A 27,799-nucleotide genomic window follows, 5' to 3' on the forward strand; every position below is an offset into this window, starting at 1 on the left:
CTAGAAAACGCATAATATTAGCTTTTAGATCATAATTATGCGGCTGAGATAACATGATAGAAAAAGAGTCCTATTTCTATACGGATGTGGTAGAAAAGGAGTCATATTTCTCTACGTACGTGATAGAAAAAGAGTCCTAGCTATTTCTATATGTAGGAGTCCTATTTCTCTATATACGACTTCTTCCCTGTTATGACGATACCGGGCGATGCTTAGTTCCCCTCCCTTCTGGGTTCTGTTGCTGGCCTGCGTGCCATGACTGGCTAGGTAGCCATGTATGCGTACTTTATTAGTTGTTGTTGTGAAACTTTGTTGGCTTGGTGCTTGCTCTGTTACTCTGCCTGGTGGCTTTATTTATAAAGTCAGGCGTATGCCTTTTCTCTAAAATATGTAGGTCCCAGACACCCTCCCAACAGCCCCACGTGATCTGAATATCCATGTAAGCTGTTCGTCCTCTACCTTCCAACAGCCTTACGTGATTATTCTAAAAAAAACTGCATGTGATATAAAAAAACACAGCCATATATGTAATATCCACAAGCTGTGTATTGTATAACTAGGAACCAAAATAAAATACAAAGATATCACTTAGAAGACAAAAAAAGATACTTCATTTGGGATGTCAAATATAGATTGTATTTAATTAGGTGACACAAAATTAAGATAATGCATATTTTAGTCAAACAGTAAGAATGTTAGTAATTTAATCTAGAAATGTGTGTGTGTGTGTGGGGGGGGGGGGGGGGGGGTGTTAGAATGCCATATCAATTTTACAAAAGAAGTTGTCAGGTGTGTTTGTCACCAGAAATATTGTAGGTCAGTCTAATAACAATAAATACATGAAAGTCTAATCAGAAACTAACTGAAGTGTCAGACGTAAACCAAGGCAAACAATATATTTTCTAATCTACCATAATATATGGTGATTAATATACAATGTCACTTTGGAACAACATTTTTTTAAAACTGGCAGACTGAATTTCAATTACATGCTAAGTTGAACAATACAAGAATATGAAACGCATGCATTGCTTTGAAATCAGTGTTTAAATTTTGCATAGGAAAAAAGACATGAACCTCGAAAATATGTGGTGCCTGCTGAAAGAGAAAGGAGATAAAGATAGAAGTTATATTCACACTCTTATAGAAAACATTGCATGACATTCGATTTCATCGTCCGATTCCTCCAAAACTTGGAGGAGAAAAAAAATATCCTATGATTTTCGTGAAATACAATTACCGATTGCTATCCCCCTTTTCTCATTCAAAAGTCCCTTACTCCCTATTGGGGCTTGAGTGTTGGTATTCCTAACAACCTGCTTTTTACAAGTAGTGTTTTTACGAGACAAAGTCATCTAATTATTTTAGATGCATGCTAGACCGTGTTGTAGCACGGGCTGATGACTAGTGTTGAATAATGTTTTGTGGGAGATGCTACAGGGAGTTGCTATAGCGCGCCTGTTGCCAGCGTTAAGGGAGCGATCCCACACCATGGGTGGACTGGCCCAGTACATTGAATCGCTAGCTCCTATAGTGTACCGTAGGTTTGATTGGTGGAGTTTTTCCTTCTGTGTTTTTTCCAACAACAAAAAAACTTCAAATTCTCCAGAACATTTTTGTGATTTTTAAAAATATCCAACAACTAAAAGGTTTTCATGAATTTGAAAATTGTTTGTGTTTTCAAAAAATGATCATGAATTTGGAAAAAAAATCAAGAATTGAAAAAATGTTTGGAATTCAAAAATTGTTCATGGATTGATTTCTATGCGAAGTCCAAATTTGTTCTCGGATTTTTTTAAAAATCTGTGCATTTAAAAAATGTTGGCGGATTTATTTTTTCTTGCGGATTTTAAAAAATGTTCATAAACTCAAAAGTTAGTTACGAATTTGCCAAAAAATGTTTGTGGATTTAATTTTTTAATATTAATATTTTGAATATTTATTGAAATTGTCAACTATTTTTTTGAAATACTAAACATTTTTCAAAAAATGCAAATATTTTTTTGATTGCAAACGATTTTTTAAAACATGAACAAAATTGACGACAAGAGATGAAGACCAAAGGCAGATCTTTCACAGTACTAATGAAATACAATATAATTTATTGAATTATCCGCTTTATTCGCGCATGTATGCCATCCAGCTATCGAAAATTCTAATCTAAGCCCGTGCTCAGATGGACCTGATATCACAACCTTTCAGCTGCATCTGGATCTGTGCGTGCAGAAGTATTCGAAGCTGTATTCCGCTGCGTACTCGAACCAAAAAACGGTGGGCCATGAGCACATTTATAGCGGCCGCACCAGCAATGCTCTCGCACGGCTCGGGAAGACAGCCACGGCGCGGGATACATCCTGAGCCCACCTGAGCCGTATTGACCTAAACGGCGTCTTGCCCATCCTTACCCTCCAATTAATAAAAAAGTATCCCCTGGCCGCCACCCCCAAACCAACTATCCACCACTACGTCCGCTTAATCACACTCTTAGTTAGCTCTTCCACGTACGAGAGGGGCGATGGTATGGACGAGCTCGCCTGCTCCAGGTTTGCCTACCAACGGGACAGCGACGTGTTCCAGCTTTTGTATTTTATTTTTTCCTTTCTTCTCTCCTATTTTTTCTTTCTTTGATTTCTATATTTTTCCCTGCACCCCTCCGGTCAAACCACTTCCTTCTCAAAACCACGAAAGACACTCGGAGATGGTTCGGTTTCTACACGGTGTACATCAACTTAATTTCAGGACTATAAAGACTCTGGGAGTGCCTACCTTGATTTCTCCAAGCTACATGGTTTAAAAAGAGAGGACGTGATCTGGATGGTGGAGAGTTTGTGCGATACCATACAACTATCGATAGTTTGATCGCCTAGAACCATTGGTAGGATATTAAAAAATATCAACACAAATTAACATAACTACAATTTTGATTTTGATTGGCTACATCCATTGTACAAAACACATTACATTTGTAATATATGGAGAAGAAGTTGTGCGCTTCATTTATTATTTAGAACTTACGCACTACCGAACATCTAAATTAACACGACGCTCATATAGTGGAAAACTATCTAGGCGTCACCGTAGATATAGTCACATCATTAACACTACAAGACTGAGTAGTAGTGGGTGCTTCTTTGTTCCCTGCAGTGCTTAAGCTGAAATATGCTGGGTGCTTAGGCTTTTGTAAGATCATGGTCTTGTTGCTTAGCATTGCAATTACATTCAACATTGTTGGTCGATCAACTGCATTCTCTTGTACACACAACAGTGCAATGTTAATGCACCTCATCATTTCTGTCGAATAAATGTTGGGAACCAATGTTGCATCAATGAGTTCGCTCCAGCTTTCCTCTTCAAATAATTGCCAAGCCTATTTGAAATTTCATCAAATACTTAATTAGTTGATCACAGAATAAACGAAGCCTTTTTTCAGTTAAATGGATGTGTAAACATGCACTCACATGTCCAAGGAGGTTGATGAAAGCTCCACATTCATGGGAATTCCTCTTCCCGCTAACGATCTCGAGAGTTAAAACTCCAAAGCTGAATACATCCGATTTGATAGAGAAAATGTGGTGGGATGCATACTCAGGTGCCATGTAGCCACAAAAATAGTGTAATAATAAATGTCAAATTACTATACAGATGACTTGCAATAAGAATGTTTATAAGTGGAGTAATTCATATGAAACTTACTATGTACCAACCACTTTTCTTGTAGTATTTGTGTCAGTGTTATTTGAGCTCAATATTTTTGCTAATCCAAAATCTGATATTTTAGCGTTCATTTCGCTATCCAAGAGAATGTTGCTTGGTTTAAGATCTCGATGTATAACACGCAACCTAGAGTGCTTATGTAGGTAAAGAAGTCCTTCTGCTGTTCCTACAATTATCACAATACGTTTGTCCCAGTCCAATAGAGCTTTGCTATCTTCATCTGCTCATAAGTTAAATGTTGGTATAGCAGAGGACAAATGTCTAAAGAAACAATCAAAAGACGAGAGAACTTAAGTTTGACATATGAATCTGAAAACGCAAATATGTACCAAAGATAAAGAAGTCCAAGCTTTTGTTTGGCAAATATTCCTAGACCAGTATTTTCTCCTCTCCTTGAGAGCAACATCCCATGAGCCTAACCAAATTCCTATGTTGCAGTTTGGCTATGAGCTCAACTTCATTTTTGAACTCTATGAAACCTTGTCCTGAATCCGCATCAAGTCTCTTAACTGCTATCTCCACTCCATCAGGAAAGCGGCCCTAGGAAAAAAAACATCTATCAGTATTGTGCAACAATTTGGGGCTTTTTGATGGATCAATATTCTCCCTCTTATCCACTGTTCCAAATTCCTATATATACTCTGATGATAATCGTGATGCATGTTATCTTGCCTACAAAACGAGGATTATTACGTAACGTTGTTATATATTTTTACCTTATAAACAGGGCCAAATCCACCTTCGCCAAGTTTGTTTTCCTCGGAAAAGTTATCTGTCGCCTCTAATATCTGATTGAAGTCAAATACTGAAAACTCGGCCAACTCTGTTTCCATTTCCCAAACTTGATCATCTCCTTCTTGAAACTCGTGAGTACGTTTTCCTTGTAAGGCCCCTTTACCTGAAAATTATGAACTGCCGCTATCAATATCAATCTCTGAAATTCCGACTCTTTATATTGATCATTTCAGTAACTAATTTACCCACCTTTTGTGCTCTTTGTTCTAAGCCGCCGAAGACAGTAGACGATGAAACAGAGTGCAACTAGTGCCACAGAAGCAGCCACCGATAAGGCGATTACCCAAGGTTTTACTCCATGTCCTTCAAAATCAGCATAAGCAAGGAATTGTCATACAAGTCATAGTAATAACATGCCAAGTAAATAATCAAGGATTGTTCATCACATACTCTTGTTTGCCGGAGCCGGCGCGGGCGCCGGTGGCTGAGCCATGGATGACGGAGATGGAATCCGCCGCATGTTCTTGTCGTCGAAGAACATGAAGGCCTCGAACCTGACGTTACAGCGGAGCCGGAAGATCCGGCCACCGAGGCGCACGGAGTTGGTGGCGTTGATCGAGCCCACAAGCCGCTGGAGGCACGCCACGCAGTCCCCGGCGGACAGGTCCGGCGTGCACTGGGCCAGGGCGTAGAGTGTTGTCGTGGTGCCGCCGTCCATGAACCCTGTGGCGAACCTCCTCGCCGCGGCGGCGGCATACCGTGCCGTCTGCGCAAGGAGCTGGCGGACGGCCGCAGCGACGACGCCGGCGTTGCCAGCGATGTTCACCGTGTTGAAATACTGGAAGAAGGTACCGTTACCGGTGGTGCCGGACGCCGTGCTGAGGAAGCCGCGGTCGCCGGAGAAGCCGAGGAGGCACCCTGGCTTCAGGGCGTTCGTCTCGTCGTAGTCGTAGTAGACGGAGGCGGCCGTGTGGTTGGGGCACATCTTGTGCGCGTACGCGAACGAGGAGGCGACGCACTCCCTGCACGCGGTGAGGTTTGTGGTGTCATGGCGGCAGAGCGCGAGCCCGCGCACCATGCCGGCGGTCCCGTTTGTGTTTGCGTCGGCGGTGGCGGTGACGAAGAGCTGCGGGGAGGAGGAGGCGTTTCCGGGGAGGGTGGCGTTGAGCACGGCGAGGTTGGACTGGTAGGTGCTGTTGGCCGTGTAGTTGCCGCCGCTGCCGCAGACGTGGCCGATCGCCGTGGCCGACGCTGGCATGAGAACGAGCAGCACGAGCAGCAGGACGCCCGCCATGCTGACCGTATGTGCTTGTCCTAACTGTGTCTGTTTCATCAAGAAACAAGGTTGGTCGAAACCTCCTGAGGGCTATGTTAAAATGAATATCCATACTGCTTTCTGTCTTCAGGAGGAGAAGGGGGCTACTAGAGCTGTGATCAAATATGACCATGGGCACTTTGTGGCTTCGAGTAACAGTAGAACTGAACATGTAAACTCGGTTGCTACTGCGGAAACTCAAGCGTTGAAAGACGGGCTCATCGTGGCATGTCAAGTTGGAGCGAGAAGATAATTATCAACTCAGACTGCCTGGAAGTTGTTCAAACTATGCATGATGGAGGTTTTTCAGCGACAGAAGTTTCGGCAATATACAAAGAGTGTGTGTTCTTAGCTAGGAATTTCTCTCATGTAATCATAGAACAACATCCGAGGGAGAGGAATATTGTAGCTCATTTGCTAGCTCCCCATGTAGAAGGGATCCCAGACTTGTGTCTAGACGGGAGATCCTCCGTCATTCATTGTATGTAGCCTTTTGGACAACGTAAGTATGTTCGAAAATTAATAGTCGCCATGGTGAATTTTCCTTTAAAAAAGCACGTACTTGTGTTTCAGATATTTCAGAGCATCTCCATGGGGGACCTGCAAAATATTGGTATTTGTCCGACTGGACATATTTGTTCACTTTTGCAATTCAATGGAGACCTTTATCAGTCCTCGAAGTTCCAAATTCTGGTATTTTGGAGACAAACATGGAGGAGTTTTGCCGGAGTCCGGACATGTACTTGACCAATCACATGCATGTCTCTCTCTTCTCTCTCTCCTCCCAACCGCACATGCGTTGTCCCCTCTTCTCCCTCTCCTCTCAACCGGACACTAAACCATAAATATCCCACCGCATGCATGTCCCCATCTACTTTTTCTCCTCTCAGCCGAATACTTTGTAACTTTCGTTGGATGGCTCCCTCCCGTATCATGTCCACGGACCATGTCCGAACATGAAAACGGACATATACCAGAGGAATTTGCGGGTCGGCGTTGGAGATGCCCTTAGCAGCAGGCTTCCAATTAGTGTCTTGATTTGTTTTTTCAAAGCAGGGTTTTACTCCGTTTCATAAATTACATGACACAGCCTAAAGATACAATATAGTGTTGAGGGACTTTTTATACAGGCTGATGAAATAGTCAATGGATGCAGGAGGAAAAAGACTTCGGCAACCCTATAGAATCTGAATGTATTTTCCATTTTTTGTAAAGGCGTATTTCTAAACAGTACTTAATATATGACCATATGGCCTTTGGCTTTTCCGCAAAAAAGAATTAAAAATAAACACACAACAAAACAAGCCAAACAAGAATCAAAAGTGTACTACTAGACGCCTTCTACAAGGCGCTGAGAAGAAACACATGAGTTGCCGGACCACAACAAGGTCACAGTGGGTTTACAATTAGTGTCTCAAACTATTTCTCTCTTTCCCGTTTCCTCTGGTCTATAAGAACTCGTCATTTTCGTGATAAATGCAAATGGGGATAGTCCGGTTCAAAAGAGAAAGATTGGAACCACACCTAAAAAATATTCTGTTGTATTATAGTAAATGTGTACGATGGACTAACCAGAATAACATGAAAAAAGGACATATTAGAAAATATTGCAGAAAAATAAGACATCTGGCTGTCTATCCCGTGAATTAGAAATTTACACCCATTGGATTTTAGTGGAAAAGGTCACCCGCCTTTGTCATCACACATAGAAATATGCCACCCCTCAAAACTCCAAATTAACTTTCTAATTGTTTTAGTCGTTGCTTTCGGTTGAGCAAGTCTTTGTTTCGAAGAGTCAAGAACAAATTATTGAATATGTTACTACGTGTTTGGCACCTAACGCACGGGTTATTCAGGTGAAGAACAACTTGTTCAGAGTGAGATAACTAATTATTCAGATCAAGACGTTCACTTTCACCTAACGTATGTGTTTAGCACGGCCGGCAATCACATGCTTTCCATGTCGCTTGGTGGATGACTTGGAAGAATGAAGCAAATGTTTTATGCAATGGCCGGCCAGCCTCTGCTGACTGTTTGCCTGTTGCTTTCCAACTAATTTGAAAAATCAATCTCCGCGTCACCCCAGTTAATCTGTTGACTTAATATTGTTCAGTTCACTTTCACTTACACTCGGTCTACCAGCTGCCGGCCGGCAGAAATATAATATAAGGTATTTTTTTGAACAAGTCATTTCTAGATTAGAACTGAGTAGAACAGAATCACACGTCCAAAATTAGAAGAGAACAACAAGATTTGCGCAAGAAACAAATGGGAAAGCCTGCCGCGGGATGCCGAATTCAATGTCGTTCCTTGGGATGATCGATTTTCGACATTGTCCAAATGGCCGTTACACGCCCCTTCACCATCTCATAACCCCCTTTGCTTTCCTCCCACTCCTTCTTTCTCTCCTCCCATGGCCACAACTAACTCGATGCATCATCATCTCAACCAATGGAGTGCCACCGGAGATAGAATCAATCTGAATACAAGTAGTGTACAACTACTATATCCAAGGAGCCTTCTAGAAACCCACACATAGTCGTACTTTGGAAAGACTCTAATAAGAGATAAGAAAAATTACCCATACAACACTTGGAATCCCTCCAACCAAGAAAACCAACCGTAGGACAAGGGACAGAAAGAGTTCCGCTCGGTAGAGGATTCATGTACCCGCCACGATACTTTCCCCTAACTATATATATACAGGAAGCGGATGGCCCCTTATGGAGGAAAAAAAGGTGATTCATATTGCACGCGCTTTTGGATAGACGCAATCTGTCATAGATAAATTGAAGCCTTCATCAAGCACCAAAACCACCTCCTCTACTTTGGTATCAACCATTTAGACATTGCAGTTTGTAGTGTTTTTATAGCTAAACGTTGTAGTTCTCATTTTGTCCGTAGATAACGATCATTATGTATGGAACAACTTAACATAATCAACCGCATTTGGCAATGTTTTAGTATGCGTGACAACAAAGGTGGAAAACACCTCATGTACATAACTAAAGTTAGTTAAAAGTTGCTAATTAAGAAGAAAATAAGAACGGAAAAAGGTTGCTCCAAGTAGCTTCAAAGCCTTTCTCTTATACTTTTTGGGGCACATAAACCACACACTTGAGACACCACCGAAACTTACGCATTATACACCATTTATCTTGGTGTGAATGTACTACAAATGGATAGTACAAGACCATGATACGACGAAAAACACTACCTAGGACTTGTGATTGATATGCTCACATCATTGATACTATATGACTCAGGAGCAGTGGACGTCTCTTCATTTCCTACTCTTACATTGATATATGCTGGCTGCTTAGGCTCAGCCAAGATCAGATTCTCATTGCTTAGCATTGACATAATATCTCCCATGGTTGGTCGATCAACTGCATTCTCTTGTACGCACAACAATGCTATGTTAATGCACCTCATTATCTTTGTTGAGTGACTCTCAGAAACCAATGATGCATCAACAAGGTCAATCCACTTTCCCTCTTCCCATAATTGCCATGCCTGTTTGCAATTCCATCATATGCATTAGGTTGTATAGAAAATGAGAAGTAAAAGATAATTTTGCAAGCTTAAAGTTTGTGTGTATAATCTTACATATCCAAGCAGATTGATGAAACCTCCACATTGTTGGGTACCAGAATTCCGTTTCCCGCTTAGGATCTCAAGAATGACAACACCGAAGCTGAAGACATCGGATTTAATAGAGAAGTTTCCTTTCGAAGCATACTCAGGGGCCATGTAGCCACTAAAATGGTATATGATAAATGTCAAGATTACCTTATCTTGTTGAAATGTAACATATGTAATTGAAATTGGAGTTTTTTTAAACGTACTATGTGCCAACCACTCTTCTTGTAATGTCTCCTTCGGTGTCATTTGAGCTGAATATTTTTGCTAGCCCAAAATCTGAAATTTTTGGATTCATTTCACTGTCCAAGAGAATGTTGCTTGGTTTAAGATCTCGATGTATGACAAGCAACCGAGAATGCTTATGTAAGTAGAGAAGTCCATTTGCTACCCCTTCAATTATTGCTGCAAGTTTTGTCCAATCCAGCAAAGCTCTTTTATTCTCATCTACACATCAATTTGTTATTAATATAATAGGAAAAAGACACCCAGATAAATGAAAATAAATTGCCAAGGGCATGAAACTATACTAATAGGACTGCCAAAAACAAGCCTCGAGTAATATTTAGTCATTCTGATGCATCATATCGACAGAGAGTAATTGAAGTAAACTAAGAAATGCAAATGCATACCAAAGATGAAGAAATCCAAGCTTTTGTTTGGCAAGTATTCATAGACCAGTATTTTCTCCTCTTCTTGAGAGCAACATCCCAAGAGTCTAACCAAATTCATGTGTTGGAGTTTGGCTATGAGCTGGACTTCATTTTTGAACTCCATGAAACCCTGTCCTGAATGTGAAGCAAGTCTCTTAACCGCTATCTCCGACCCACCTGGAAGCTGGCCCTGAAGAAAAACAATCTCTTCAAAAGTTTGGATCATTGTAGTTAATCCTTCTCTAGCTACCATTTACTAACTTATCAGCCAGGTTCATCTTTCATACAAGGGACCGTATTAGGCTTCTCCTAAACAGTTGACAATAAAAGTGGCCTATACTACTAATTTACCTTGTAGACAGCGCCGAAGCCACCTTGCCCAAGTTTGCTTTCTTCTGAAAAATTTCTTGTGGCCTCCAGTAGATGTTCAAACTCAAACAAAGAGAAATCCGAATTTTTCCCTTGCCACTCCAAACTGCGAGCACGTCTCGATCCTTGAGTAACATTTTTTTTTCAGTAACATTATTGCCATCAAATACCATAGCAGTAACAAATCACCAATTTACCACTATTTGTGACGATTATATGAAAGAACGAATCCACTAGAAAAATAGCATATGTACCTTTTCTTTGCCTTTTTAGCCGTCGACGGTAACAGATGAAGAAGAGAAACGCTGCTGCCGTTACAAAGGAAACTACAGCTACGGGAATCACCCACAGCATGCTCCTGCGTTTGGTCCGAGTCGTCGGAGCCGGCCCCGGCGGCGACGACGGCAGGCTTAGCATGGGCCGGGCGCCGTACAAAGGAAACGCCTCGTACCTGAAAAAGCACCGCGTGACACCCATCCGCCCACCCATGCGCAGGGCCATGGTGGAGTTGACCATGCTGAGGAGGCGGCGCAGGCACGCCGAGCAGTCGTCGGCGGACAGGTCCGGCGTGCACTGCACCTGGGAATACACGTTGGGGTAGGTTCCCACTGTTTTCATGTCCATGACGCCGGTGGCGTACAGCTTGGGCGTCGCGGTGGCCGCCATCGCCGCGGTCTTCGCCAGCAGCTCGAAGGTGAGGTTGACGATGCGGGGGGCGTCGTCGGCGGTGACGTTCCTGATGTTCCAGTCCTGGAAGGGCGGCGTGTTGTCGCCAGATGCCCCCGTGGCGTTCGAGGGCGCCGCCAGGATGTCGGCGCCGGCGCCGTACACGACGATGCAGTCGCGGTAGCTGAAGCCCGCCTTGTCGCACTGCGTCTGGTTCACGGTGGCGAACCAGTCGGCGATGCAGGCGCCACAGGCGGAGCTGTCGAGGACGTCGCCGAGGCAGAGCGCGAGCGCGTAGACCACGTCAGGGGCCTGGCCGATGGTGGCCGTGGCGAACTGCACCGGGGAAGAGGAGGCGTTCCGGGAGAGCGCCGCGCCCGCGGCCTTGACGTTGTCGCAGAAGTCGGCAGCTGCCAGATACGGTGTCGGCGCGAGTAGGAGGAGCAGGAGGATGACGACGCCGGTGGTCGCCATGCATGGGAAGCTAACGGCCTACTGGAGCTTCTTGTTTTTTTTCTGCCAGATCGATGATCTCTGAGCAACGTGCGTTATGCATCAGCAAATGATCACTATCGGATTCGGATCGGCCACTTGGAGAAAAGAAGAAGAGTGGGACCTTTTTTTCAGCTGATTTCGCACTGGTCAATACTGCATTACTTAATTTGACACGATCGACGCACCAATTAGTACTGTCTTACTTTGACAAAATTGTTCCATCTTGTGTGGATAAATTAATCTGTTACTCACTAGCTAATTCTGTTTCCACATGGAAAAAAGAACACGTGCGTTCCACCTGGACCATTCTTCAGTTAATTTCCCACCGCCACCGGTCATATCAGTTGCTTTCAGTTCTCACTAGCAAACATACCTTAATTTAATTAGTTTGAAACGATCAACAAGGCACTAATCACGCCGAATTTCGTGAATTGTAAGTTCCACTTGGTGGCCGGCTTGTTAGAATAGAATTTCTGTCTTTCCTTTCCAAGGCAAAACATGCACTTATTAGTTTGGTATCAGTTCTTCATTTTAACATTTTGCAAGAGTTAGAGGGAATCGTGATTCTGAATTGGACCGAGCCTATGTGGTAAGATCGTTTATCTTATGATCATATCGATTACAATCGTAAAACCATGGACTTTATTGGCTAGAATCATATATAGAACGTGTCCAGTCAATTTAGATCTGAAAGTCGTAGAACCATATGATAGAGAATCATGATTTCGATGACCTTGATTGCAAGTGCCGAGGCGTTCTACCCCACTAAATATACATATAGATTGCTTACGTAGTGTATCGTTCTGAAGTCATTTTAGCTAGGAGTCTTTGTTGGGTGTCATTCTCAGTCACCATCAAAAGAGTACCAGCGACTAATAATTTCCACGGAACGCCTTGAGTCGAGCACTCATCAATTGTAGAGAAACTATCTGACGTCACCGGCCACCACCAACTAATTATGCGCTTGTTTTGTTTCTAGCACCAATTTAGGGGAGGCTTGATCAGGACAAAAAACCAGTCACCATCCTTTTTTGGATAAAGAAAAGAAACCAGTCAACATCAACCACGATTGACTTAGTATTTTTAGCGTACGTCGTATTCTTGTAACTCCTGTTCATGATGTCATTTGCTATGATCTGTCGTTTTTGAAATGTGAAATGGCCTGCAACCTGAAGGTGACAAGTAGCTGTTATTGGTTGATTCCTTTATTCATATCAAAAAACAAGGAACGAGGTGAAAATTAATGTTCCACACCTAAGCATTTTCGATTTTTTGGTTTTCGTGATATGACTAATACACGGGAAGCCACTAGGGATATTTGAATTTTGAATTTTGAATCGTATGGCCGTCAGGGAGTGGCGACTGACGCGGCGACAGGTGACGCTCGGACGCCATGCCCCTCGTCGCGCTTGCGGCTGCTGGGCTGGCCGGAGACCATGGCGAGGCTGGTCGGGGTGCGGTTGATACGTCCCAAACGTATCTACTTATAGACGCTTTTACTCTTGTTTTGAACTCTAATTTGCATGATTTGAATGGAACTAACCCGGACTGATGTTATTTTCAGCAGAATTGCTATGGTGTTATTTTTTGTGCAGAAATATAAATTCTCGGATTGAGCTGATAATTTATGAAGATATTTTCAGAATATATGAAAAATATTGATGAAGAGAACTACGGGAGGGAGCCACCCAGGAGCCACAAGCTCAAGGGGCGCGCCCAACCCCCCTCCTCCCCCCCAGGGCGCACCATGTGATCTTGTGGGCCCCTCGAGCCTCCGGTTGCCCTAATTCCAACTCCATAAATATTGTTTCACGAAGAAAAAATCAGAGAGAAAGAATCATCGCGTTTTACGATACGGAGCCGTCGCCACCTTCTGTTTTTTATCAGGAGGACTGATTTGGAGTCTGTTCGGGGCTCCGAAGAGGGGGATTCGACGTCGTCGTCATCATCAACCATCCTCCATCAACAATTCCATGATGTTCACCATCGTGAGTGAGCAATTTCATGGTAGGCTTGCAGGACGCTGATGGAGTTGGATGATATGTCATGTAAATCGAGTCAATTAAGGGCTTGATCCCTAGTATCCACTATGTTCTGAGATTGATACTGCTATGACTTTGCTATGTTTAATGCTTGTCACTAGGGCCCGAATGCCATGATTTCAAATCTGAACCTCTATGTTTTTATGATTATATTTGAGTTCTTAATCATATCTTGCAAGTTGTATGCACCTATTAAGTGTTATGATCCACATACCACAAGGTGACAACAATTGGGATTCTTTCCGGGGATGACCGTAGTATGAGGAGTTCATGTATTCATTATGTGTTAATATGTTGTTATGGTTCTCTATTAGAAGAAGGCCTTAATATCCCTTAGATTTCCTTATGCACGCTGCTGCCACGGGAGGGTAGGACAAAAGATGGCATGCAAGTTCTTATTATAAGTACGTATGACTATATACAGAATACATGCCTACATTACATTGGACAGTGAGATGCGAACTATGGATGATGGCTTGATGCAAACGGATGGTTGTGCATCGAAGGCAGTCTCACACGACATGTAGCTGTTGAGATCGCGGAAAAGTGTTGGCGACAACACATGAGTGACTTTCAAGGTGGTGCTACTCGTGTACCCGGTCTTGAGCTCTGGGTGAAAGCCTAGGTCTGACTCAGGTTTGTTATACCTAGCAATGGCGGTGTTTTTTCTACGTCATTACCTTGTTGTAGGCATTGCTCGGATATAATCGGACTGATTGTTTAGGGTGAAAACCTAGACGCCAACCTTGTTGTTGGATACGGTGACGACGGTGCTTGAGTGTCACTGCCTTCATGATGGCGTTGTTTTCGAAGAATACCGTCGTTTGTATGGTGTCATGAAATGATTTTTTTCACAAGTACACATAGCTTTGATCTCATATGAGTTTTCTAGTTGCCGGTGTGTTTTGTGTGTGTTGATGTTGGTTATGTGCATTCTAGTTATGGAGAGATCAGGTGTGTGCTCATCGTGTTTTGTATCCTTTTGATGCTTCATTTTGAGCCAATACAATCCACCCTTTATAAAAAAATGCCAAGTCATTAATTAGAAAATTATATTTTGTTTGCTACCTCGTTAGCACTAATCAAGCTATCGATCGTGTTTACAAAAATCAATCAATCAACTCAATCTACCCTGCTTAATCGATAAACCTACACCTACGAAGCTTCTGGTTCCTTTGCCTCCCGCCGGCGCCGCCGCCGATCCGCCTCATCTCCGGTGGCCTTAGGGCTATGGAGGCGCGGTGGATCCTGAGCCTTGCCGGTGGTAAGGCTCCATTGTTAGATGTTTCTTCAAGTTTTGTTAGGTTTGTGTCCTGCTCAGGAAGATGAGACGACGGCGGCTCCCTGAAGATGGAATAAGGTCTTCCCCGCCTAGCCCCCGTTTCAGTGGTGTGTCTAGTATTGTCGGTGGGCGTGTGGAGATGTGTCTCCGATGGATCTATCCTTGGTGGATTTGTTCGGATTTGGTCGTAGTTCATCTACGTTTGTGTTTCTTCGGGTTGGATCCTTCTGATCTACGCTACTCTTCATCTGCGACGGTTGTTGTTCTGCTGCGCTGGTCCTATGGGGCCTTAGCACGACGACTTCCCGACTGTCTACTACAACAAGTTTTGCCCGGCTCCGGCGAGGGAGGGGTGATGACGGCGGCGCGCCTTCGGCTCGCTTCAGTGCTTGTAGCCGTTGCTAGGTGGTCTACGAACCTGGATGCAATTTTTATTATTTCTGGTGTTCGTTGTATTGCCATCATTGACGATGAATAGATTGGAAGTTTTCTCGCAAAAAAAACCTACACCTACACCAAACTAAATCTTCCTCCACTTGAATTTAAGTGGGGTGGGCCCCTTCATTCCTCCACTTCCTTCATTACTCCTGCTTAATTCATGCAGTCAAAATTGCATATAAGGTGCCAACATAGCCCTTCGTTCAGAGGAGTACACATCAGCGCTTGCGACGACGTCCATCGGGAAGGAGGGGTGCCGCTTGGTACGGGACCGACGATTATCGGAGGAGAATTCCATAAGCAGACGCGTGGAAGTGCGCCGCATCACGGACGGGCAGAAACTCTATGCCCAGTGGAGCTTCCTGAAGCCACCTACGTCGCCGGCAATGAAGTTGAGGGCGCCGAATCATATCTCGCCGCGGAGGACCATCTCACCGCCGAGGACCATGATGATGATGATGAAAAATCCACCTGTGCCGGAAATCGCTAGACGCGCAGGCCCACGGTGGACGCCCGATGTCGAGGCAACGAATCTGACGGTGAGTACTAGGGATGCGAATAGGGGCGGTACTATTGGGGAACGTAGTATTTCAAAAAAATTACCTACGATCATGCAAGATCTATCTAGGAGAAGCATAGCAACGAGCGGGGAGAGTTGCTACCTCTTGAGCATGCGTTGGTTTTCCCTTGAAGAGGAAAGGGTGATGCATCAAAGTAGCGTAAGTATTTCTCTTAGTTTTTGAGAACCAAGGTATCAATCCAGTAGGAGGCCACACTCAAGTCCCTCGTACCTACACAAACAAATAAGAACCTTGCAACCAACGCGATAAAGGGGTTGTCAATCCCTTCACGGCCATTTGCAAAAGTGAGATCTGATAGAGATGATAAGATAATATTTTTGGTATTTTTATAATGAAGACTATAAGTAAAGAAAGCAAAATAAACGGTGATAGAAATAACAGGATATTAATATGATAGAGAATAGACTCGGGGGCCATAGGTTTCACTAGTGCCTTCTCTCAAGATAGCATAAGTATTACGGTGGGTGAACAAATTACTGTCGAACAATTGATAGAAATGAGCATAGTTATAAGAATATCTAGGTATGGTCATGTATATAGGCATCACATCCGCGACAAGTAGACCGACTCCTGCCTGCATCTACTACTATTACTCCACACATTGACCGCTATCCAGCATGCATCTAGAGTATTAAGTTCATAAGAATAGAGTAACACATTAGGTAAGATGACATGATGTAGAGGGATAAACTCAAGCAATATGATATAAACCACATCTTTTTATCCTCGATGGCAACAATACAATACGTGTTGTTTCCCCTACTGTCACTGGGATCGAGCACCGCATGATTGAACCCAAAGCTAAGCACTTCTCCCATTGCAAGAAAGATCAATCTAGTAGGCCAAACCAAACTGATAATTCGAAGAGACTTGCAAAGATAACCAATCATACATAAAAGAATTCAGAGGAGATTCAAATATTGTTCATAGATAATCTTGATCATAAACCCACAATTCATCGGATCTCGACAAACACACTGCAAAAAGAGTTACATCGAATAGATCTCCAAGAAGATCGAGGAGAACTTTGTATTGAGATTCAAAGAGAGAGAAGAAGCCATCTAGCTAATAACTATGGACCCGAAGGTCTGAGGTAAACTACTCACACATCATCGGAGAGGTTATGGTGTTGATGTAGAAGCCCTTCGTGATCGATGCCCCCTCCGGCAGAGCGCCGGAAAAGGCCCCAAGATGGGATCTCACGGGTACAGAAGGTTGCGGCGGTGGAAATAGGTTTTCGTGGTGCTCCTCGATGGTTTCGGGGTATGTAGGTATATATAGGAGGAAGAAGTAGGTCGGTGGAGCCATGAGGGGCCCACGAGGGTGGGGACGTGCCCAGGGGGGCAGGCGCGTCTCCCTGCCTCGTGGCTTCCTCGTTCATTTCTTGACATCCACTCCAAGTCTCCTGGATCACGTTTGTTCCAAAAATCACGCTCCCGAAGGTTCCATTCCGTTTGGACTCCGTTTGATATTCCTTTTCTGCGAAACACTGAAATAGGCAAAAAAAAAAGCAGCAATTTGCACTGGGCCTTGGGTTAATAGGTTAGTCCCAAAAATAATATAAAAGTGTATAATAAAGCCCATTAAACATCCTAAACAGAATATATAATAGCATGGAGCAATCAAAAATTATAGATACGTTGGAGACGTATCAAGCATCCCCAAGCTTAATTCCTGCTCGTCCTCGAGTAGGTAAATGATAAAAACATAATTTTTGATGTGGAATGCTACTTAGCATATTCTTCAATTTAATTTTCTTTATTGTGGCATGAATGTTCAGATCCGAAAGATTCAAGATAAAAGTTTAATATTGACATAAAAATAATAATTCTTCAAGCATACTAACTAAGCAATCATGTCCTCTCAAAATAACATGGCCAAAGAAAGTTCATCCCTACAAAATCATATAGTTTGGTCATGCTCCATCTTCGTCACACAAAATATTCAAATCATGCGCAACCCCGGTTTCAGCCAAGCAATTGTTTCATACTTTAGAATTTTCAAACTTTTTCAACTTTCACGCAATACATGAGCGTGAGCCATGGACATATCACTATGGGTGGAATAGAATATGATGATGGGGGTTATGTGGAGAAGACAAAAAAGGAGAAAGTCTCACATCGACGTGGCTAATCAACGGGCTAGGGAGATGCCCATCAATTGATGTCAATGCAAGGAGTAGGGATTGTCATGCAACGGATGCATTAGAGCTATAAATGTATGAAAGCTCAACAAAAGAAACTAAGTGGGTGTGCATCCAACTTGTTTGCTCACGAAGACCTAGGGCATTTGAGGAAGCCCATTGTTGGAATATACAAGCCAAGTTCTATAATGAAAAATTCCCACTAGTATATGAAAGTGACAAAACAAGAGACTCTCTATCATAAAGATCATGGTGCTACTTTGAAGCACAAGTGCGGAAAAAAGGATAGTAGCATTGTCCCTTTTTATTTCTCTTTTTTTGGGCCTTCTTTTTTTATTTGACCTTTCTCTTTTTTTGGAACAATGCTCTATTAATGATGATCATCACACTTCTATTTATTTACAACTCAATGATTACAACTCGATACTAGAACAAAATATGACTCTATATGAATGCCTCCGGCGGTGTACCGGGATGGGCAATGAATCAAGAGTGACATGTATGAAATAATATGCATGGTGGCTTTTCCACAAATACGATGTCAACTACATGATCATGCAAGGCAATATGACAATGATGAAACATGCCATAATAAACGGAACGGTGGAAAGTTGCATGGCAATATATCTCGGAATGGCTATGGAAATGCCATAATAGGTAGGTATGGTGGCTGTTTTGAGGAAGATATAAGGAGGTTTATGTGTGATAGAGCATATCATATCACGGGGTTTGGATGCACCGGCGAAGTTTGCACCAACTCTCAAGGTGAGAAAGGGCAATCCACGGTACCGAAGAGGCTAGCAATGATGGAAGGTTGAGAGTGCGTATAATCCATGGACTCAACATTAGTCATAAAGAACTCACATACTTATTGCAAAAATCTACAAGTCATCAAAACCAAGCACTACACGCATGCTCATAGGGGAAGGGTTGGTAGGAGTTAACCATCGCGCGATCCCGACCTCCACACAAAGGATGACAATCAAAGAACACCTCATGTTTCAAATTTGTCACACAACGGTTACCATACGTGCATGCTACGGGACTTGCAAACTTCAACACAAGTATTTCTCAAATTCACAACTACTCAACTAGCACAACTTTAATATCACTATCTCAATATCTCAAAACAATCATCAAGTATCAAACTTCTCTTAGTATTCAATGCACTTATATGAAAGTTATTATTATACTAATCTTGGATGCCTATCATATTAGGACTAATTTTATAACCAAAGCAAATTACCATGCTGTTCTAAAAGACTCTCAAGATAATATAAGTGAAGCATGAGAGATCAATAATTTCTATAAAATAAAACCACTGCCGTGCTCTAAAAGATATAAGTGAAGCACTAGAGCAAAAACTATATAGCTCAAAAGATATAAGTGAAGCATAAAGAGTATTCTAATAAATTTCGAATCATGTGTGTCTCTCTCAAAAGGTATGTACAGCAAGGATGATTGTGGCAGACTAAAAGGCAAAGACTCAAATCATACAAGACGCTCCAAGAAAAACACATATCATGTGGTCAATAAAAATATAGCTCCAACTAAAGTTACCGATGGACGAAGACGAAAGAGGGGATGCCTTCCGGGGCATCCCCAAACTTAGGCTTTTCGCTGTCCTTGAATTTTACCGGGGGGTGCCTTGGGCATCCCCAAGCTTAGGCTCTTGCCACTCCTTGTTCCATAATCCATCAAATCTTTACCCAAAACTTGAAAACTTCACAACACAAAACTCAACAGAAAATCTCATGAGCTTCGTTAGCGAAATAAAACAAACCCACTTTTAAGGTACTGTAATGAACTCATTCTTTGTTTATATTGGTGTTAAACCTACTATATTCCAACTTCTCTATGGTTTATAAACTCCATTACTAAACTGTGGTTTGGCAAGAAACCAAAGTTGTCGTTTCTTAAAGTTTGGGGCTGCGATGCTTATGTGAAAAAGCTTCAACCTGATAAGCTCGAACCCAAATCGGAGAAATGTGTCTTCATAGGATACCCAAAGGAGACTGTTGGGTACACCTTCTATCACAGATCTGAAGGCAAGATATTCGTTGCTAAGAATGGATCCTTTCTGGAGAAGGAGTTTCTCTCGAAAGAAGTGAGTGGGAGGAAAGTAGAACTTGATGAGGTAACTGTACCTGCTCCCTTATTGGAAAGTAGTTCATCACAGAAATTTGTTCCTGTGACTCCTACACCAATTAGTGAGGAAGCTAATGATGATGATCATGTAACTTTAGATCAAGTTACTACTGAACCTCGTAGGTCAACCAGAGTAAGGTCCGCACCAGAGTGGTATGGTAATCCTGTTCTGGAGGTCATGTTACTTGACCATGACGAACCTACGAACTATGAGGAAGCGATGATGAGCCCAGATTCTGCGAAATGGCTTGAGGCCATGAAATCTGAGATGGGATCCATGTATGAGAACAAAGTGTGGACTTTGGTTGACTTGCCCGATGATCGGCAAGCCATCGAGAATAACTGGATCTTCAAGAAGAAGACTGACGTTGACGGTAATGTTACTGTCTACAAAGCTCGACTTGTTGCGAAAGGTTTTCGACAAGTTCAAGGAGTTGACTACGATGAGACTTTCTCACCCGTAGTGATGCTTAAGTCCGTCTGAATCATGTTAGCAATTGCTGCATTTTATGATTATGAAATTTGGCAAATGGATGTAAAGACTGCATTCCTGAATGGATTTCTGGAAGAAGAGTTGTATATGATGCAACCTCAAGGTTTTATCGATCCAAAGGATGCTAAAAAAGTGTGCAAGCTCCAGCGATCAATTTATGGACTGGTGCAAGCATCTCGGAGTTGGAATAAACGTTTTGATAGTGTGATCAATGCATATGGTTTTATACAGACTTTTGAAGAAGTCTGTATTTACAAGAAAGTGAGTGGGAGCTCTGTAGCATTTCTAATATTATATGTGGATGACATATTGTTGATTGCAAATGATATAGAATTTCTAGATAGCATAAAAGGATACTTGAATAAGAGTTTTTCAATGAAAGACCTCGGTGAAGCTGCTTATATATTGGGCATCAAGATCTATAGAGATAGATCAAGACGCTTAATTGGACTTTCACAAAGCACATACCTTGATAAAGTTTGAAGAAGTTCAAAATGGATCAAGCAAAGAGAGGGTTCTTGCCTGTGTTACAAGGTGTGAAGTTGAGTCAGACTCAATGCCCGACCACTGCAGAAGATAGAGAGAAAATGAAAGGTGTTCCCTATGCTTCAGCCATAGGCTCTATCATGTATGCAATGCTGTGTACCAGACCTGATGTGTGCCTTGCTATTAGTTTAGCAGGGAGGTACCAAAGTAATTTAGGAGTGGATCACTGGATAGCGGTCAAGAACATCCTGAAATACCTGAAAAGGACTAAGGATATGTTTCTCGTTTATGGAGGTGACAAAGAGCTCATCGTAAATGGTTACGTCGATGCAAGCTTTGACACTGATCCGGATGACTCTAAGTCACAAACCGGATACGTGTTTATATTGAACGGTGGAGCTATCAGTTGGTGCAGTTCTAAGCAAAGTGTCGTGGTGGGATCTACGTGTGAAGCGGAGTACATAGCTGCTTCGGAAGCAACAAATGAACGAGTCTGGATGAAGGAGTTCATATCCAATCTAGGTGTCATACCTAGTGCATCGGGTCCAATGAAAATCTTTTGTGACAATACTGGTGCAATTGCCTTGGCAAAGGAATCCAGATTTCACAAGAGAACCAAACACATCAAGAGACGCTTCAATTCCATCCGCGATCAAGTCAAGGAGGGAGACATAGAGATTTGCAAGATACATACGGATCTGAATGTTGCAGACCCGTTGACTAAGCCTCTCTCACGAGCAAAACTGATCAGCACCAAGACTCCATGGGTGTTAGAATCATTACTGTGTAATCTAGATTATTGACTCTAGTGCAAGTGGGAGACTGAAGGAAATATGCCCTAGAGGCAATAATAAAGTCGTTACTTATATTTCCTTATATCATGATAAATGTTTATTATTCATGCTAGAATTGTATTAACCGGAAACTTAGTACATGCGTGAATATATAGACAAACAGAGTGTCACTAGTATGCCTCTACTTGACTAGCTCGTTGAATCAAAGATGGTTATGTTTCCTAACCATATACATGAGTTGTCATTTGATTAACGGGATCACATCATTAGAGAATGATGTGATTGAGTTGACCCATTCTGTTAGCTTAGCACTTGATCGTTTAGTATATTGTTATTGCTTTCTTCATGACTTATACATGTTCCTATGACTATGAGATTATGCAACTCCCGAATACCGGAGGAACACTTTGTGTGCTACCAAACATCAGAACGTAACTGGGTGATTATAAAGGTGCTCTACAGGTGTCTCCGATGGTACTTGTTGAGTTGGCATAGATCAAGATTAGGATTTGTCACTCCGATTGTCGGAGAGGTATCTCTGGGCCCTCTCGGTAATGCACATCACTATAAGCCTTGCAAGCAATGTAACTAATGAGTTAGTTGCGGGATGATGCATTACGGAACGAGTAAAGAGGCTTTCCGGTAACGAGATTGAACTAGGTATTGAGATACCGACGATCGAATCTCGGGCAAGTAACATACCGATGACAAAGGGAACAACGTATGTTGTTATGCGGTTTGACCGATAAAGATCTTCGTAGAATATGTGGGAGCCAATATGAACATCCAGGTTCCGCCATTGGTTATTGACCGGAGACGTGTCTCGGTCATGTCTACATAGTTCTTGAACCCGTAGGGTCCGCACGCTTAACGTTCGGTGGCGATCGGTATTATGAGTTTATGTGTTTTTGATGTACCGAAGATAGTTCGGAGTCCCGGATATGATCACGGACATGACGAGGAGTCTCGAAATGGTGGAGACATAAAGATTGATATATTGGACGACTATATTCGGACACCGGATGAGTTCCAGGGGTCACCGGATAATTATCGGAGTGCCAGGGGGTTATCGGAACCCCCGGGGGATCTAATGGGCCAACATGGGCCTTGTGGGAGAGAGAGGAGAGGGCCTAGGGTTGCCCCTCCCCCCCTTGGGAGTCCGAATTGAACAAGGAGGGGGGGCGGCGCCCCCTCTTTCCTCTCTCCCCACTAGGTGGAGGACTCCCCCCTCTCCTTGGCGCGCCCCAAGGCCGGCCGGCCTCCCCCTTGCTCCTTTATATACGGGGGCAGGGGGCACCCTAGGACACACAACTTGATTGTTCCAAGCCATTTGCGGTGCCCCCCTCCACCATATTCCACCTCGGTCATATCGTTGCAGTGCTTAGGCGAAGCCCTACGCCGGTAGCTTCATCATCATCGTCATCACGCCGTCGTGCTGACAAAGCTCTTCCCCGACAGTGTGCTGGATCGTGAGTTCGCGGGACGTCACCGAGCCAAACGTGTGCAGATCGCGGAGGTGTCGTACCTTCGGTGCTAGGATCGGTCGATCGTGAAGACGTACGACTACATCAACCGTGTTGTCATAACGCTTCCGCTTACGGTCTACGAGGGTACATAGACAACACTCTCCCCTCTCGTTGCTATGCATCACCATGATCTTGCGTGTGCGCAGGATTTTTTTTTTGAAATTACTACGTTCCCCAACACTATGATCAAGGGTTTCAGTTTTAGGGTGAGAATGGTGTGCCCGAGCATGGAGGAGGAGCGGCAACGTTTGCACAGTTCACCCAATTTCATCATGAATTGCGTGATTGAGAAACTCACATGCAACTGCAAAATGATTTGGTTGAGTATATATGGGATCATGTTGGCAACCAGTAGATGTATCTTTTTTTCAAATGTATTTGAGACAATTTAATTTTTATTCGGCATGTAAAACTATGCTAAATTTATTTGGTTGTGAAACTATGCTATTTCTGTTTCTGAAACTATCAAAAAACTGTGCACTTGTTCAAAAACAGCGGCCAGCTGGCCACGCCGGTAAGTATGGGTCAGCGTGTTGAGCGCACTATCGACCCAAATCATAAACAGGGCTGACGTTAAGTGGGCGGCTGACACAAACGGACAAAATCGCCGTCCGTTTAGGTCAGCGCGTTGGAGTTGCTCTAAGCTTTACTCAGCCGGATACTCCACTATTTTACAGAGGATCGGTTAGAAATGCCATCATACCTCTTGCCTATCTAGCCACCGGTGATTCAAGCAAATGAATTTCAGGACTATAAAAATCTTTGGGAGTGACTACACATTGATTTTTCAACCTATACATAGTTAAGAAAAAAGTGGAGACGTGCTCCTCTCTTCCATCCAACGACCCACTTTCTTTTTTATCTGGATGGTGAAGAGATGGTCTGATACCATACAACTATATTTGTAGTTCGATCCCCGTCAACCATCGGTAGGATATTAGATGATATCGACACAAATTAACAGAAATACGGTTTTTATTGGCAACATCCATTGTACAAAACACATTACATTTGTAATATATAGAGAAGAAGTGTTGTGCACTTCGTTTATTGTTTGGAACTTGCCCACTATAGACCATTTAAATTAAAAATAACGTTCATATAATGGAAAACTATCTAGGCGTCACCGTAGATATAGTGACATCATTTACACTACAAGACTTAGTAGTAGTGGGTGCTTCTTTGTTCCCTGCCGTGCTTAAGCTGAAATATGCTGGGTGCTTAGGCTTTTGTAAGATCATGCTCTTGTTGCTTAGCATTGCAATTACATCCAACATGGTCGGTCGATCAACTGCATTCTCTTGTACACACAACAATGCAATGTTAATGCACCTCATCATTTCTGTCGAATAAATGTTGGGAACCAATGCTGCATCAATGAGTTCGCCCCAGCTTTCCTCTTCAAATAATTGCCAAGCCTATTTGAAATTTCATCAAATAGTTAGTTGACCACAGAATAAACAAAGCCTTTTTCAGTTAATTGGATGTGTAAACATGCACTCACATGTCCAAGGAGGTTGATGAAAGCTCCGCATTCATGGGAATTCCTCTTCCCGCTAACGATCTCGAGAGTTAAAACACCAAAGCTGAATACATCCGATTTGATAGAGAAAATGCCGTGGGATGCATACTCAGGTGCCATGTAGCCACTAAAATAGTGTAATAATATATGTCAAATTACTATACGGGTGACTTGCAATAAAAATGTTTATAAGTGGAGTAATTCATATGAAACTTACTATGTACCAACCACTTTTCTTGTAGTATTTGTGTCGGTGTTATTTGAGCTGAATATTTTTGCTAATCCAAAATCTGATATTTTAGCATTCATTTCGCCATCCAAAAGAATGTTGCTTGGTTTAAGATCACGATGTATAACACGCAACCTAGAGTGCTTATGTAGGTAAAGAAGTCCTTCTGCTGTTCCTACAATTATCGCAATGCGTTTGTTCCAGTCCAATAGAGCTTTTCTATCTTCATCTGCACGCAAATTAAATGTTGGTATAAGAGAGCAAAAACATCTAAAGAAACAATCAAAAGAAGAGAACTTCAGTTTGAGTAACTTTCCAGGTACCAGTATGACAAACAATGTAACATATGAATCTGAAAATGCAAATATGTACCAAAGATAAAGAAGTCCAAGCTTTTGTTTGGCAAGTATTCATAGACCAGTATTTTCTCCTCTCCTTGAGAGCAACATCCCATGAGCCTAACCAAATTCCTGTGTTGCAGTTTGGCTATGAGCTCAACTTCATTTTTGAACTCTATGAAACCTTGTCCTGAATCCGAATCAAGTCTCTTAACTGCTATCTCCACTCCATCAGGAAAGCGGCCCTAGGAAAAAAAAACATCTATCAGTATTTTGGGGGCTTTAAGACCAATAATATTCTTCCTCTTATCCATTGTGTTTCTAATATCTATATATACTCTGACAATAATGGTGATGCATGTTGTCTTGCCTATAAAACAAGGATTATTACGTAACATTGTTATATATATTTACCTTATAAACAGGGCCAAATCCACCTTCGCCAAGTTTGTTTTCCTCGGAAAAGTTATCAGTAGCCTCTAATATCTGGTTAAAGTCAAATACTGCAAACTCAGACAGCTCTGCTTCCATTTCCCAAACTTCATCTCCTTCTTGAAACTCGTGAGGACGTTTCCCTTTACCTGAAAATTATGAATATCAATCTCTGAAATTCCGACTCTTTATATAGATCATTTAGGTAATTAATTGACGCACCTTTTGTGTTCTTTATTCTAAGCCGCCGAAGACAGTAGACGATGAAACAGAGTGCAACTAGTGCCACAGAAGCAGCCACCGATAAGGCGATTACCCAAGGTTTGACTCCATGTCCTTCAAAATCAGCATAAGCAAGGAATTGTCATACAAGTCATAGTAATAACATGCCAAGTAAATAATCTAGGATTGTTCATCACATACTCTTGCCTGCCGGAGCCGGAGCCGGCGCCGGTGCCTGAGCCAGGGATGATGGAGATGGAATCCGCTGTATGTTCTTGTCGTCGAAGAACATGAACGCTTCGAACCTGACGTTGCAGCGGAGCCGGAAGATCCGGCCACCGAGGCGCACGGAGTTGGTGGCGTTGATGGAGCCCACGAGACGCTGGAGGCACGCCAGGCAGTCGCCGGCAGACAGGTCCGGCGTGCACTGCGCCAGGGAGTAGAGCGTTGTCGTGGTGCCGGGGCCAATGGAGTCCATGAACCCTGTGGCGAACCTCCTGGCTGCGGCGGCCGCGTAGCGCGCCGTCTGCCCCAGGAGCTGGCGGACGGCGGCAGCGACGACGCCGGCGTTGCCGGGGATGGACGTCACCGTGTTGAAATACTGGAAGAAGGTACCGTTACCGGTGGTGCCGGACGCGGGGCTGAGGAAGTCGCGGTCGCCGGAGAAGCCGAGGAGGCACCCTGGTTGTAAGGCGTTGGTCTCGTCGTAGTCGTAGTAGACGGTGGCGGCCGTGTGGTTGGGGCACATCTTCTGCGCGTAGCTGAAGGAGGAGGCGACGCACTCCCTGCACGCGGTGAGGTTGGTGGTGTCGTGTCGGCAGAGCGCGAGCGCACGCACCACGCCGGCCGTCGAGTTGGCCGTGGCGTTTGCAGTAGCGGTGAGGAAGAGCTGCGGGGAGGAGGAGGTGTTTGCGGGGAGGGTGGCGTTGAGCACGGCCAGGTTGGAATGGTAGGTGCTGTTGGCCGTGTAGTTGCCGCCGCTGCCGCAGACGATCCCGATCGCCGACGCCGACGCCGGCATGAGGATGAGGAGGAGCAGCACGCCCGCCATGCTGACCGGACGTACGTATGACTCCAGGTGCTGCTTGTCTGAATTGCCTCTGCTTCTTGTTGCTTTAACATGGCAAAATGCAGGGAAAGTCAAGGTCATCAGGTCTTCGGGGATTTCACTGTCGTTGGTGGAAAAAATATTCTGCAGTGTTTGAACAATCTTTTGCTCCGTTTTATAAATAATAGGCAGGGCATCTCCAAATTCGCAAACGTCACATGTCCACGTGTTTGGACATAGTTTGTCATTCAACGTGAATCCCTATATGTTTGTGGACCTGTCCGTGTGTCCATTTTCCCGCAAACAAGACGGAAAGCAGGGGGAGGTATGTGGGCATTTGGACCGCCACTACGTACACGCCCGACACCCTGGTTCCAATCCAAATCCCTTTCCGCCCGAAAAACCCTCTCCGCGTGCAGCGGTTACCGCACATTCATATTGGTCAGCCCGCTTCAGAATGGACGTGACTCCATCGCATTAATGTCG

At 43.4% G+C, this 27,799-nt stretch overlaps 2 protein-coding genes and 1 pseudogene across 2 annotated transcripts; all 3 read right to left on the reverse strand.

Annotated features, from left to right (window-relative positions):
* Positions 1–2,869: 2,869 nt before the first annotated feature.
* Positions 2,870–5,967, reverse strand: LOC109757119 (putative cysteine-rich receptor-like protein kinase 20; annotated as a pseudogene).
* A 2,699-nt stretch (positions 5,968–8,666) lies between these two features.
* On the reverse strand, positions 8,667–11,787 carry LOC109757118 (cysteine-rich receptor-like protein kinase 10). The gene is made up of 6 exons (XM_020315954.4): positions 10,683–11,787; positions 10,411–10,553; positions 10,039–10,249; positions 9,613–9,853; positions 9,374–9,524; positions 8,667–9,280 (listed from the first exon to the last, which is right to left on the reverse strand). The coding sequence occupies exons 1-6, from the start codon at positions 11,566–11,568 to the stop codon at positions 8,978–8,980; spliced, it is 1,935 nt and encodes a 644-aa protein (XP_020171543.1). The 5' UTR covers positions 11,569–11,787; the 3' UTR covers positions 8,667–8,977.
* Positions 11,788–24,479: 12,692 nt separating this feature from the next.
* Positions 24,480–27,369, reverse strand: LOC109738968 (cysteine-rich receptor-like protein kinase 10). Its single transcript, XM_020298057.4, has 7 exons — positions 26,467–27,369; positions 26,266–26,379; positions 26,026–26,192; positions 25,646–25,856; positions 25,262–25,502; positions 25,027–25,171; positions 24,480–24,940 (listed from the first exon to the last, which is right to left on the reverse strand). The coding sequence occupies exons 1-7, from the start codon at positions 27,314–27,316 to the stop codon at positions 24,635–24,637; spliced, it is 2,034 nt and encodes a 677-aa protein (XP_020153646.1). The 5' UTR covers positions 27,317–27,369; the 3' UTR covers positions 24,480–24,634.
* Positions 27,370–27,799: the final 430 nt, after the last annotated feature.

This window comes from Aegilops tauschii, chromosome 3, assembly GCF_002575655.3.
Source record: "Aegilops tauschii subsp. strangulata cultivar AL8/78 chromosome 3, Aet v6.0, whole genome shotgun sequence".
Taxonomy (NCBI): Eukaryota; Viridiplantae; Streptophyta; class Magnoliopsida; order Poales; family Poaceae; genus Aegilops; species Aegilops tauschii.

Coding starts and splice junctions, on each gene's coding strand:
- LOC109757118 (XM_020315954.4), bottom strand. CDS start 11,568: ATGGCGACCACCGGCGTCGTCATCCTCCTGCTCCTCCTACTCGCGCCG. Junction 9,525..9,612: donor AGAAGAGTGGTTGGCACATA/GTACGTTTAAAA, acceptor ATACCATTTTAG/TGGCTACATGGCCCCTGAGT. Junction 9,281..9,373: donor TCATCAATCTGCTTGGATAT/GTAAGATTATAC, acceptor AATTGCAAACAG/GCATGGCAATTATGGGAAGA.
- LOC109738968 (XM_020298057.4), bottom strand. CDS start 27,316: ATGGCGGGCGTGCTGCTCCTCCTCATCCTCATGCCGGCGTCGGCGTCG. Junction 26,193..26,265: donor TAGAATAAAGAACACAAAAG/GTGCGTCAATTA, acceptor CATAATTTTCAG/GTAAAGGGAAACGTCCTCAC. Junction 24,941..25,026: donor TCATCAACCTCCTTGGACAT/GTGAGTGCATGT, acceptor AATTTCAAATAG/GCTTGGCAATTATTTGAAGA.